Consider the following 14770-nt stretch of genomic DNA (forward strand, 5'->3'; position numbering starts at 1 on the left):
TATTGGGGGCAAAATAAACATCCTACAAAGCAGGCTGGGCCGGCTTATAAAAAGTGAGCCTGGAGACACACTTGCCCCAAGCGGGCACCCTGTGGCTACTGTTACAGAAACATCTCATATATGTAAGAGCCGAAGCAGCTCATCCATCGCCTTTCACAAAACCACCTGCAGAGAAGAGACCTCTTCCAGACTCACTGAGGTGAGAGAGCTCCAGCAGCATGAGGCAGGAAATGAACCCGCCACATGGACAGCGATTATTGTTGGTGTCACTCGTCATCTTGGCTCTACCCTTTTGCTGTAGGGAAAGCTTTTTTTTTTTAGCTATTAGAGTAATCTCTTAGTACTTCCTATAAGATTAAAAAAAATGCTCCTAACAATATTTCACCTTTCATTTAACTTCTTTCCATACCTATGATTCACTGAGGTGCCACACCTGACAATTTCTCCCATTTTGAATTTGAAACAGAACAAAAAAAAACAACTGCCCTTGCAAAAAATCGCTGCCATGCCTGATATGTTACGGTTCTAGAAAAGGATTCTTCATACACGGTTGATAATTCTCTTACTGCCTTGAAATAACATCCCAAAGGGACATGGGCAGGCAGTGCTGAGGCCCTTCTGCATTACCTGGTAACCTCAGGGCTCTATTCCTACAGAAATGCTCTGTGGCTCTCTGCCTTGGACCTCTTTCTCTCAGCCTCCTACCCCTCTGCCAGCGTCTGCTCTGGCTCAGGCCTGTTTCTTGCCAGCCCACTGCCCCGGCATGTGTTTCAGCATCTCCTTGGCTGCCTCTCCCCGCAGAACACTGCAGCAACACCTTGTTCCTACATCTCAGAATGAGTTAACATTGGTTGTGCCGTGGTATCAAAGGGGTTATTCCAGATGGTGGAAAGGACCTGGGCAGAGCAACTCTTGAGTCTCAAGTGTCTATAAGTTTCCTCGGTGACTCTTTACCTTTGAGAGGGAATAAAATTTCAGAATTAGTCATCTGCCATTATTCTTTGGGGAAAGAACTGTGTGCTTGTGTAGAAGAGATGGTGCAATATAAGCTGTATTGTTCCACACGCTGCCAACAAGGGAAGCCAAGCTCATGTAGTAAGTCTAGGACCCTTGATTTTTTGCTGGTAGATTCTGAGGTAGATCACCCAAAGAAGCAGAGACAGAGAACATTCCCCCAAAAAAGTTGCTAAGCCAAATTAAGCTTCTAATAGCTGACATTATTATCTCATTTGACTAAAAAAGATAAGTTATAGGAAAGGGAGAGGCAAATTTCTAGGAGCTAAGGGGACAAAACACTGGAGAGAATACATCAAAATAAACCCCAAACCACCTGACACGGAGTAAAATGGGTGCTGGTGAAATGCAATTCACACCTAACTGGGCTCTGTGAAGGCCTCGTCAGGACTAGTGTTTTCTCTCTCAAAGAGCCGGTGCTTTGTAACCATGAATAAAAGTAAAGGGCAGTGGTAGCTAGAGAGATGCACTTGTAGCTAGAGGCCCGATGGAAAAAGCAGAATTGGGAAGTGTTGGTGAATAGCTAGCACGTACCCAAGCACCTCAAAGCCTGCAAAACACTGCATGGGTTATGCCATTTGGTGATGTTGACGCAGAACAACCCTGCGAGGTAGTAGGGGGTGTCATCCTCCTTTTACAGGCAAGGAAACTGAGGCACAGAGTGCTTTGCCTGGAGCCACACAGCTCCAGAGGAAGTACAAGGGGCAGTGGGAAGCCAGGCTTTCCTGACTCCCAGTCCAGCTCTCTATGTGGATGATGATGTGGATGAAGGCACAAATGAAATGAGGCTGGCAAGGCAGGCTGAAGCCAACAGGGTGGCATTCACTCCCAACTTTTCCTTTTAGGTCATGGAGAGTGTGTGGTTTACATGGGTGCAAGGAAAACTTCAGAGGGATGAAACAACGTATCCACACAACAGAATCTATGTATCACGGGGCTTCCCGACCTTAAAGCTCAGCAGAAGAGTTACATCCGGAGCCATGCTAAGCTGTTACATGTTTTCGGATATTAAAGCTGAAAGCTGCACTAAACTTTCGGGCCGAGGCCCTGTATGGATGCAGATGGGGACGGGACCTGTGATTTCACTGGCATAAGGAACTCGAAAATGAGGAAACATTCCCTCCCAGTGCAGGCTGGCATCTTCTTTGCAACTTAGTTGCCTAGGGCAGTAGGGTCACCCAGCCAGGCAGAGGTGGTAATGAGACAGAGAATCCTACACTTGGGTTCCCGTGCCTGAGCACAAAAGGGGGCAGACACGGCAAGAAGCGGTTCACATAAAAACTAGCGAGGGTGATCTATCATGAACTCCTAGAGGAATGATTCTGCATCGTGACACCTAGGCAAACAAGCTCGCTCTTAGGTGACATTAGTGGAAGAAGGAGGTCCGGAACAGGAGGAGAGACAGTCCTGCCGTGGTCAGACCACTCCTGAGACACTGTTCAGTTCTGGATGCCGCCCCTTCAGAGGATCATTAACAAGTTAGGACAGGTCTAAAGGATAATGAGCAGCTTTGAGCCTAATAGGAGGATTAATTAAAGAAACTGAATGTTGACCCGAGAGGAGGCTGGCGAGGAGATGGGGCTAGTGAATGTCAGTTTGCTCATTGGGCCCCACAGAAACAGCAGGTAAAAGTGCCAGGTTAGCGGATTTTGCTCAGCATTGGGAAAGACTTCCTAATGATGAGAAACATCCAAAATTGGAATAAGCAGCCTTACAGGTAGTGAACTCCCTACTATTGGGGAATTTTCAAACACAGTCTGGAAGACTGTTTGCCAAGAACCTCATCAAGGGGATTTCTATCCAGATTTGGGTTGCATTAAATGCCCTCTGGTGAGCTTTCCAACTCTGAGATTCCATAAAGTGGCAGCATTTACAGCAGGTGCAGTACCTCGCAACAGTGTTCCAAAAGTTCTAAACAGCAGATTCCCTAAAATGAGCCAGTGGAGAGAAAAACTCAGCCTGTGTTTTCTACTTTTCCCGGTAAATCTGTCAATGATACATTCTATGCCACAGACACCGAACCAGCCCCTTCCAGCTCCAGTGTGGTCTCATTGGGGGCTCTGGATCTCTTTTGTCTGTCATTCCCTTTTTGCCCTCTCCCCCCTCACCTCTGGCAGCCTGGTGAAGCCTTTGGACCCCATCTGAGAATGATGTTTTGCTGTCTTCATTCAGAACTGAAGGAAATGCTAAATTTCCTTTAGAGGTCAGTGAAAAAAAAAGAGGTACTTTTTTTCCTGTCCAAGCTCAATGACCCCCTGAGATCTTACCACCATCCACAGATCCCAGGGTTAAGTTCTAGTCAAGAAAACCCTCCTCACCAAGATATGGCCCTAAGCATAGTGTCCCAACCAGTAGAGATGGCAGGTTACTACATGCTTACAGTTTAGCCATATGCCTGCAGTTCAAAACGAATCGGTTAATAAGTCTGATAGCAATCTCTTCATATTTCTCTTAAATCTTCTGATTAGGACTTTCTGAAGTTTGGGGAGAGAGAGAACTTTTGAATGATCAGTTAAAAGGCTTAAGTGGGAGATGAAGCAACATCAATGGGGCTAAGTAGAGTTGGGATACTTTTCAGAACGGAAAAGTGAAATGTGGACCAAATTATTGTGTGAACCTGTGTACAAAACTGCCATAGCCCACCCAACTGAAGATTCTATTGTATAGAGGATGTGAATGTAGAGCTGATGTTAAGTGGTGGGGTGGGGGAGAAGGGGTCTATATTTGTATCTTCACTTTTTTTTGCTTTTTTTTTTTTTGGAGGGCAATTGGGATTAAGTGACTTGCCCAAAGTCACATGGCTAGTAAGTGTCTGAGGCTGGATTTAAACTCAGGTCCTCCTGACTCCAGGGCCGGTGCTCTATTCAACTGTGCCACCTAGACACCCCTGTATCTATACTTAGTGACACTCACAGCTGTTCTGTACTCAAAAGAAGAAAGGCAACTGAGACACCTCTGGCCATCAAGGTCCCTGCATTTCACTTGTCTTCCCCATAGATGCCCTCTCTGTTGGGCAGTTAGTGTTTTGGTTTCTTTCCAGACTATTTTGAACCATGTATCTGTGAGAAAATCAGCATGAAAACCCTAAGATTTGGGGTGTCAATTTCTCTGTCATTCATTTGATTCTGAGAAAAGACAAATCTCAGAAAACACTGGTTTATCCTTTTTTTGCCAGCTTTGGTATTGGACTTAAGTCTATTTTGGGGGGGTCTGGATGCTCCCTTGGTTTTTCAATAGCAAGTTACTCCTGATGGGTAAGCTGATGGTTGATCAGTAAGTTCCTAAGCCTCTAGCGTCCCTACCCATGGGTTGGAGGTGATATTGTATCCATATGGATAAACCCACCCCAAGTTTCCTGTATCCCTGAGGACACTAAAAGGACCCTCATCTTTCTAGACCACACCAACAGATTAACACCTGTCTCCAAAAATCCTTAAACAAGGGTAGACCATCCTGTCCCAGAATGGTCAATCATTCCCATTAAAGACATTGTTTTTCTATTTGCAAAGTCCATGTGATTCCCTTTCACCCCTCAATCTGACATCTTACCCATAGGAACAGTTTGAGGTCCACATGGATTAGGAGGCCCATCATTGTAAGCAGCTGCCACGGAGATGGAACAATGGCCTCAAACAGGCTACTCCCATTGGTTTGTGATATAGGACATGGAATCTACATTGTTAGTGATGCAGACAAATGAAAAGGTCTGAGCCTAGGGATTCTTGATCCAGCAGAACTATTGTAAGTCTTAGCTCTTCTCGACCCTGCCACTTAACAAGATGTAGGTTAGAAAAAGTCAGTCTGCAATTCACATGCTACAAACAGCCTTGCCAGCTGGAAATGGTCCTGGGACTGGGTTCCTCTTGTCCTCGCTCACAAATGAGGAAGCTACATCCTGAAGAAACATGTAAGATTCAAATAGGGCCAACAAGAAGTCAAGATATCAAAGTAAGCCACTCCAGGATAGAGAAAGAGACCCCTTGCTTTACAGGAATCCCCCCAGGGGGCCCAGTCTGTCAGGCTAGATGCCCTCAGGACCTTTTGGTAGAGGATGGCAGTCTAAGTTCTCAGGGCAAAGTCCAGACATGGAGCCATGCTGGAGAGGCCTGAGAACAAGAGAATTTAAAAGTGTCTTTCCCTGAAAACCAAAGAGGACCAGGAGCAGAATGGAAGGTCAGGTTCATTCGCATGTCCTTCACCCTCCCACAGACCAAATGGAAAACAGCATGTGATGTCTTTTAGACAGCCTCATACATCAGAAAGAACATTGACCTGGGGATCCAAAGGCCTGGGTTCTAATCTCAGCTCCTTCACTAGATGTGTTTCCTCATCACAGAGTTATCATGAGGATACAATAAGAGCAAAAAGGCTTTGTAAGATGGATAAGCCTAAACAATAAGTAAATGTGAAGACATCTCATTGACATTCCCCTCAGGTTCTCATCATCCCAGGCCCCAGTTTACATCCATAAGTGCAGGAATCTATTTAATCAGCGATTGTTGCTGAGAGCCTGTACTCAGGGTCCTGGTCACTGTAACCAGGCTCTAGCTGGGTTTTAGTGGTGGGATTCACCCCAAAGGGGAGCAACTATGAAACCTGAGTTTCAATGGATGATGACAAGGCCAAGAAACATGTGGTTTGTTTCCAACTCAAACATTTCCTGACCCTTACTACAGGTTCTTGTGAGTACACTAACACCCACTGCTGACCAAGTTTGAAGATAAATATTACTCTTAGCCACCATGACAGTGGCCTCAATACAGAGCTAGAATTACAACAAGAAAAAGATGGCAACTAGCAAGAAACGTTCATTCCTTCTTTTCCCCATCAGATTTTTCTATTTTGAATCCTAGTTTATCCCAGTTGGGCAGAAACCCTAGTCTTTTTTTTCTTTTCAGAGGGGGGAAGGTAGGGCAATTGGGTTTAAGTGACTTGCCCAAGGTCACATGGCTAGTTAGAAACTCCTAGTCTTTACCTTCTTCCTATGTGATCACCTTAAAGGCATTTCCAACCTGATGCCAAAGGGTTGCCTATGTCCAACTCTGGTGAGGTGGTCACATCAAAGCGGGTCAGGCACTGATTTCAACAAGAAATGACCTGTTTCTCCCTGCTCCCTTCCCCCAAGGCAGGGGTATGCTGAAACCTGTTCCTGAGAGCCTACTGTTAAATATTCACCTTGGGAATCAATAAATGCTACAAATCAGGGCTTGATTTATTATTCTGTTGAATGTGTAGACTTAAGAAAATGTTGGGGAAAACGTGAATGATGCTGACAAAATGTAAAATTATATCATGAGTATGATTTTTCTTCCCAGAGAGCCAGCTGTTAAACAATGAATATTATTTTTTGTTCAGAAAGTCAGTTGTTAAACGTTTACCAGCATGCCCTTGCCCTCCCCTCCAACCCCCACCCCCGACCCCAGGTAACTGAACTTAAACATACCTGGCTTTCTATGACTGGGCTCTAGGCCATTTCTCTTCCAGTATCTCCATGGAAGCTGGCCGAGGGCCTTCTGTTTCAGGGGCTTCTCCAAGAGGCTGGTGTCGGTGTTGACAGTGCTATCCACCATCATTCTTTGAGGAAGAGCTTTCTTCGGCTCACTCCCCAAATCCTCCTCTTCAGAAGAGAAGGAATAGGAAGAAGAGGAGGAAGCAGCATCCACACAAGAGGGAGCTGCCACTTTTCTCTCTCTGCGACTGTCTAACTCCAGAAGTTGTGCTGGGGGTTTCAGGTCTGGCTCCAGGCGGTCCCCAGTTGTGGCCTCTGATGTCCTGGTCAGAGACCACCAGGTAGGGCAGGCTAAGGAACAAGAGCGGAGGCAGCCCTCAGGCAGCAGTGGACAGTGGTTGTGGGGCTGGGGGTAAAGATGTCGGGGAGGGCACAAGAAAGAGCCCAGAAGAAGCCCCTCCGTGGTATGCCCAAGGATAGATCCCAGGAGAGGGCAAGGGGGCATCCAAGGGATGGTTCGAAGATGCTCTCCAGATTTCAGCCAACTGCTGTGTAATGACTTGTGCAACATCTCCACAGCCTTCTCCCAACAGGCTGGGGGTATCCATATGGCTACCCCCAAGGGCACTTTGACCATCTCGCCATTCCAAAAGCAGACAGTGATTTCTTCATCCTCTGAAGCTGCTCAGGCAAAAAAAAAAAAAAGGTATAGTCAGCTATTCTATATTATACCTCTTTCCCAGTGGAGGGAGGGAGGTGACTCAGTTCCCAGAGGCATTATACCAATTCATGTTCCCTACCCAACACCTTTCCCACAAGACATTGCTCTGTCTAGCACTCCCTCTCCAGACCCAGGGACATTATGTTCTCATTTCTACAACTTTCAAATTTCCATATTTCCTAGACAGGTAGATGGTCTGGACATATCCCTTTTAAAATTTCAAAACCGTAATGCATCTTACTAAAGGAACAAGACCCATACTATCCTCCTACCCTGAATTGTAAGGCTGTGGCTATTTGATGCACGGGGTGACTGACTGCCATGATTAATGAGTATCCCCAATATAACTACATCAAGGCAAAGGCTAACTTATCTGACTACATAGCATGAAAGATAATTTTGAGATGATTTTTCTCTGAAAACACATACTTTGATACATTTTGGTACCAAATGATAAATATGGTCTATACCATAGACACTAAAGGGCATGTAGTCAAGGACCTCCCTGAGAGCCAGGTGACCAGGTGGGCAAAGGTTAGGAGGACATGTGTGTACACACATGTATGTATGTATGTATGTATGTATACGTGTGGGTATGTGTGTGTACACAGCTCTGCTCCTTCTCATTCCTGTTGTCCCAGTAACAGGAGGGAGGCTGCTCTCCTTACCTCTCTGAGGGTCTCTGGTCTCCAGGCCTTGCACTACAGTGCCTGGCCCATATCTCTCCTGCTTTGGTTCCCAGGGTGCCAGAACCTTGTCTCCAGGCAGTAGGGAGTGTTGTAGGGCCCAAGAGTGTTGTATGACATCCTCTGGAGCTGTGCTCTGTAGGGGGTCTGTGGAATGGGGGGCCTCAAACTCCACAAGGAGTTTGCCCTGCCCCCCCAGCTGCAGGGGAGAAGTCATAATGAGAAATGGTGTTGGGGATCCCCCAGGTCTGTGAGCCCAGAAGCAGGGAAGACATGCAGAAACATTCCTGTCCTGTCCAGAATCTTAGCTAACTTAGCAGAAGAAACAACCTTAGGATCATGTAGTTGTGGGGGGTCCTTAGGTACATACCCCTTTTTTTTCACTGTCTGTCCTCTTCCTCTTCTCTCCAGCTTCTTCACTTTTCCCACACTGTAATTCAAGACTACCAGCAGCATCTACAATGTCTCCTTCTCTCCTCTCCACACACACAGGCCATTCAGGCCCCTGCCTAGAGCTATCTGCACCTACCCCCCCCCCCGGGCTCCATACACACATTCCTAGGACATGCCTATGCACACAATTCTGCATTAGGGACCAAGAACTTCTGGGTCATAGGGAATCAGGTCACTTGGCACCAGCTCAAATCCTGGTTCTAACACTAGCAAGTCACTATTTCTCTGAGTCTCAGTTTTGCTATCTATAAAATGGGGACAACTCAAGTTGAACTACCTACCTCATAGAGTGGTTATAAAGAAAGCTTCAGAAACCGGAAAATGACATTTCAATATGGGTGGTTATGTGAAAAGGGCATATAAAGACCACCTGGGCTCAACCCTTGCCCTCTTGAGCATGTGAATCTGAGCCAGTTACTTAGATCGCTGTGTGTCAGTCTTCTCATATATAAAATGAAGGGGTTGCCTGGGTGATCTCTAAATCTATTTACAATACAAAAAGTTGTAAACAAACAATGTGCTTGGTGAATGGCAATGGCTGACTAAATTGTGGTAATTTAGTGGCAATGGAACTTTATTTCATTCTAAAAACTGACAGATGTCAAAAAGTCAAAGAAATATGGGAAGCCTTGTACGAAGTGATGCAGAATGAAGAGAGCCGATCCAAACAAAAAATATTTTCCTGACTATGACATGAAATGTCTACAAAACACAAATGAAATACAGTGGCTGTTGCTGGTCCTTCCTTGCTAAACTTTTAAAAATGGAAGGCTGCATGCTTTATCAAACAATAAATTAAAGAAGTGTGGGGATGCTGAGTCAACAATTATTCTTGTGCTTTTTTTTTTTTTAAAGCAACCTGGGTTAAGTAACTTGCTCAAGGTTACATGGCCAGTTATTTCTGGGTGCGGTGCTAAGTATCTGAGCCTGGATTCGATCCCCAGGTCATCCCGACACTGGCGCAGGTACTCTTATACTCTTGTGCTTTTTTACCTTACTGCTTGGGGGGGGGGCATATTTTGTGATTTGTCTGTAACTTGATATTAGTCTTTGTTAAAACAAAATATAAAATGTGCAACAAAAAAAAGATGTGAAAGGCCTTGTGCTAGCTTAAAAAGGAAACTTATCTAATGATTAGAAGATCTGACACTGCTTCATTAGCATTTTAATTACTGCTACATATTCATTTTGACAGAATAATAAAACTACATTCTATTTTAAAATAATTTATAATTCAAACTTTTATTTTGGAACAAGTTTATTCTTATTAGTATGCAGGATTTGATCATCTTAAAAACAAAAACAAAACCCTTCCTCATGTTCATGTAGAGCACCTTGGCTCCCTGTGATGAGTTTGTCTCTATGAGTGTCTTTGTGTATGTATAGCACAGCAGAAAGGATCATGAACTAGGAAGGTGAAGTCTTGGGTCTGAGTCCTGCCCCCAACAATTCACTAGCTGTGTGACCTTGAGTAAGCCTTTTTTCCCTTTGTGAGCCTCCATTTCCTAATCTGTAAAATGGGCATATACCCACCCTTCCTCTGTTCCCTTGCCAAGTTAATCTGAGGATTAAAGAAGAAAATTACTATAAGGCCCTATGCATTTGTATGTATTACTGCATTACCATTAGTTCTTCTTTCCAGGGGCTAGGCCCCCCACCACATGTTTCTGAGTAGTGTGCTTTTCATGACCAATGTTCCAAGCTCAAGATATGGCCACTAACATCCTTACTCAAACCTTGGAGGTAGCTAGCTTCCACCAATAGCTGTATTTAATGCCCTTCTAGTCCATTTCATCACTATGTTCTGTGTGCAGCTAAGTAGAAGCTTCCAAGAGGCCTTGAGAGGGTGTGGGGACTTGCCTCTGGGGTTCGTCTTATCTGAGCCCTGTAGTAAAAGCCATCTGATTCCCTTCGGGCGAGGACTGGAGAACCACCATCCTCTGGCCCCTTCCCCTTTAGGTCAGTCCTGTGCAGATCTGGCAGAGCCCAGGCACACCTAGGAGAAAGCAACCATAATAGGAATGGCCAAGAGAAATCAGACTCCAGACATGCCAAGAATATGTTGGAAGAATAAAGTCACAGCAATGATGTATATACATTAACACACAAATATATAGGAGTGATCCCATGTTAACACCCATGTGAAAAAATCCTAGTGAAACTAGCAATGAAGTAAAATTGGGTTTTAGACATATATATATATTTGCTTTTTGGAGGGCAATTGGGATTAAGTAAATTGCCCAAAGTTACATGGCTAGTTTTTTTGTGGGGGTGTTAAGTGTCTGAGGCCTGAATCAAACTCGGGTCCTCCTGACTCCAGGGTCGGCACTTTACTCACTGTGCCACCTAGCCGCCCCTGTGTTATAGACTTATTAAGATTTAGCACTAAGAGGAAATAAGAGGTCAGAGAGCAAGTGTAGGGGAAAGGCAATTCTTTCAATTGTGGTGTGTGGATCCAATATGAAAGAAGGGGATTTAATGGATGATATTGTTGACACAGTGTAATTATGGAGAAACTTTAGGATTTTCTTTAGAGAAGGGGCATTCAGAAAGTTTAGTAATGCTTTAGAGCATGGATAGCTTCAGGAGCTGACCAGTAATGTGTTAGGGCAGGAAAATTATAGGCTAGTTAAAGAAAATTTTGCAGTCATAAGTCAAAGAAATATCTGGGTTGGGATTCATGTAGCTCTGAAGTGAGCAGTTCAATCTATGGCTGAGGGACAGTCTTAGGGTCTCAGAGAGAAAGAACCTTGCTTCTTAAGTAACTCAAAGAGCTGAGAAAAATAACTGGTCTTGACCTTCAGAGTGGTTGGAAGGATGGACTGGGAAGGGGAGTCACAAACCATAAAAGCCTGATCTGCATGTGAAACCATGCAACCTAAGATGAGTATCTCAAACTTCCCTCACATTGTAGCAAAATTATAAACTAAAACAAAGACAAGAATTTTGATCCTAGGGATTCTTTGGAGGGAGAGAAACAAGAAGGGAAATAAGACCCCATTTTTCAGTCGTCTAACTCTTCACGGTTCCATCTGGGGTTTTCTTGGCAGATACTAGAGTGGTTTGCCATTTCCTTCTCCAGCTCATTTTACAGATGAGAAAAGTAAGGCAAACAGGGTTGAGTGACTTGCCCAGGGTTACATAGCTAATGTCTGTTGGCAGATTTGAACTCAGGAAGACAGTCTTTCTGACTTCAGGCCCAACGCTCTATGGCACCATCTAGCTGCCCCTTGATTCAGGACGCTAAGAGCCAACATTCACCCTGCAAAACCACTTTTTAACTTCCCTGGAAATGGAGAGAGCACCAGGTGGGCTAACTCCCATATCCTAGCTGTATTTATTCCCTTGGATAAGTCAGCTCACGTCTGAACCTGTTTGCTCCTTGTAAAATTGAGATAATAATAATAGGAATTGCACTGTCTCCCTCAAAGGTTTGTTGTAAAAGAAAGTACTTTGTAAACTGGGAAGTGCTCTATTTAAATGTGCTTCGTGTCACAGGTGACCCTCAGCCAGGAATAGAGACTCCTACCATTGCCTTAAGAGGATGGTACCTTGCAGCGGAGGGATGTCTGATAAAACAGGGAACCTGGAGCACAAGAGGACAGGTGGGGAGGGCGTTCCAGGGAGCAGAGGTATTCATGCAGCAGGGACTCTTCTGGGCTGTGGTCACACTGCAGTATTTGAGTGAAGGAAGCCAGGGCCCTGCTAAGGATTCCATCACCTTCAGTGATACTGCCTAGGAGCAATCAACATCAATGAATCTCTGGTGGCAGGCCCTTTTATTATCTTTTTGCTTTTTTTTTTTGGAGGGCAGTTGGGGTTAAGTGACTTTCCCAAAGTCACACAGCTAGTGTGTCAAGTGTCTGAGGTCAGATTTGAATTCAGGTCCTCCTGACTCCAGGGCCAGTGCTCTATTCACCCGGTCCATTTATTATCGATTGAAATCAAAGCTGTTACCGACTCTGATGACAACCACAGTTATAACAACTTGATGTTGCTAGGCCCAGAAGAGGGGCAGCTTACTCAACTCCTCTGCCTGGCTCATTGGCACAGATTCTAGCTCTAAGGCCAACTTAAAAACATAATCAAAGCTAACACTTATGTAGTGCTTTTAAAGTTGGCAAGATGCTTTACATAGATTAACCCTTTTGCTCTTCACAATAACCTTGGGAGCTAAGTGCTATTGTTTGCTCCATTTTACAGATGAAGAAACTGAGGCTAAGAGACGTTAAGTGGCTTGCCCAGAGTCACAGTTAGTAAGTGTCTAAGACAGAATTCAAACCCAGGTCTTTCTGACTCCACATCCAGCTCTCTATCTATGCAAGTATTCAACTTGTTGGCCTACTTAGAGATGTTAGATGTCAGAGAACAGCGGCTTTGATTGCTTCTTTGGTACATAAAGTCCCACTGAACTCCCCTGCTGCTGAAAATTCCCTTTCCTGACTAGCAGCCTCAGAGTGTGGCTCACTCCTAAAGAGACCCACAGAGTGTGCCTCAAGTTGGAATTCTTTCCACTCCAAGGGCAGATTACATCTCCTCCAACTCCTAAGCTCTGACTCATTCCCAGAGTTGGCCCCAGATGGAAAGGCAGCCCAGTGCAGTGAAGAGGGCTAAACTTGGGAGTCAAAGACCCTGGATTTGAATCTGCTCTTCCACTACCAGTGTCTCCTAGAAAAGTCACTTGCCTCCTCTGGTTGGACCTTTGTGAGGGGGTTAGACTAGATGACCTCTCAGGCCCTTTTCAGCTCCAGATCCATGATCCTGTGACTGCTGACCACACCATATTGAGCCTCAGTAGCAGATTATGTCCCAGACTGAATATTAACATTAGTAGTCCCAGTCTGAAGTCTAACAATGTCTCCAGTCTGAGACTGAGCTCTGACTCTGGCCCTAGGCTGAGACCTAGCTCTGCTCACTGACTGAATTCCAAATCCATTTCTGAGCCACAAACAGCATGACAAAAAGTATTGCTTCAAGTATCAACGTTGAAGGGAGTAAGATTCTTCCCCAAAGAAGCTGCAGCAAGGATCCAGCGGATGACCACCAAGCAGCTGAAGGAGTGGGGACCAGCTTGGGAAAGAAATAACCCCCATATTGGCAACATATGCTCTCTTCTCAGGTGGTGTTCCCCAGCAATGACTGCCTTCAGATGGGACTCAGTCTATGACACCTGGCCTCGGGACCCCACGCACTTGGGATCTGCCTCCAAATAGAGCACTAATTCTCTGATATCCTTAGTGTCACAGAGACCCCTAACTCCAGCCATTGCCTGACTCCTGTCCCCTGGCTCGAGAGACAATGCCAACAACGTCTGTCCCCTCCCCAACTCTGAATTTGCTCCCAGGTCCTGGAATTCAAGTTTTGACCTGACCCTCAGAGAACCCCCAGTCTCCTGTCCTGGGTGGGAAGAAGGCTCTGGTTTAGCCCTAAAGGGTCCGGGGTTCCCCTAAATTCAGCAGCAGCAACGACCTACCTTGCCTCTGCGCAGCTCCCTTCATCGTCCTGGAAACGCCTGCCAACGGCACTTTAAAGCATTTGGTTGCTAGGGAGGTTGTCATGGAGATTTAGCCTGCTGGAAAGCTGTTTCTGAAGCTTCTCTGAGCATGTGCGAACCTCTAAGTTTCGGCCAATGGGAGTGCGGCGGCAGCTGGATGGAGCGGAGCTAGGAAGGCTTCTTCTGCAAAAAGAACAGGACCCGCAGGCCCCCCACCCCTGGGAAGGAGTGAATGGAGAGTGAATAGGAAAAAATGAAGGGGCCTGGTGAAGGTTTCTTAAGCACTCCACAGATGACAGACTGATAAAATTTCAGAATTGGAGGGGACCCTAGAGGTCACTTAGCTCAATCCCCTTGTGTTACAGAAGGTCAGAGGTTAAAGGACCCCTAAACAGGTGGCTGTTGTTCAGTCATTCAGACTCTATACCGTCAGTGGGTTTCCTTTGCAAAGGTACTGGAGTGGCTTGCCATTTCCATCTCCAGCTCATTTTACAGATGAGGAAACTGGGACAGAGGTTAAGTGACTTGCCCATGGTCACATAGCTAGCATCTGGGGCCAAATCTGAACACAGGTCTTCCTGACTCCAAGCCCAGCACTAATACAGACACTAAGCTGCAAATCCAGGATGTGAACCCAGGTCCTTTGACATCAAATCACTGCTGTTTCCCTACCCAACGCTGAGCTCCCATAGGTATCCCCAAGGCATATCTCTCCCTTCTGCTTCACTTGAGGGCCTAGACAGATGATTCCACCACAGCTTTGAAGGGAAAAATTAATCTTACGCCCTCCTCCAAGAGTTATCGCCTGTCTCCTCTACCACTGACTGATCCTTAATACCATCAGAGACAAAGCTCTGAGCCAAGCCCAAGTGATGGCTCCCTGTTACTATGGAGAGCCAGGGCTCTCCTCTTGTCTGTTGCTGAAAAACACAGTAACCAGAGGAGTTGTGGTA

At 45.5% G+C, this 14770-nt stretch overlaps 1 protein-coding gene across 1 annotated transcript; it reads right to left on the reverse strand.

Annotated features, from left to right (window-relative positions):
• Positions 1–114: 114 nt before the first annotated feature.
• On the reverse strand, positions 115–13849 carry CUNH11orf16 (chromosome unknown C11orf16 homolog). Its single transcript, XM_069091183.1, has 6 exons — positions 13797–13849; positions 11875–12059; positions 10184–10319; positions 7853–8069; positions 6458–7144; positions 115–954 (listed from the first exon to the last, which is right to left on the reverse strand). The coding sequence occupies exons 2-6, from the start codon at positions 12039–12041 to the stop codon at positions 920–922; spliced, it is 1242 nt and encodes a 413-aa protein (XP_068947284.1). The 5' UTR covers positions 12042–12059; positions 13797–13849; the 3' UTR covers positions 115–919.
• Positions 13850–14770: the final 921 nt, after the last annotated feature.

The sequence above is a fragment of the Petaurus breviceps genome, unplaced genomic scaffold (genome assembly GCF_028583685.1).
Source record: "Petaurus breviceps papuanus isolate PSGF00001 unplaced genomic scaffold, PetGlider_PUasm1.0 188, whole genome shotgun sequence".
Lineage (NCBI taxonomy): Eukaryota > Metazoa > Chordata > Mammalia > Diprotodontia > Petauridae > Petaurus > Petaurus breviceps.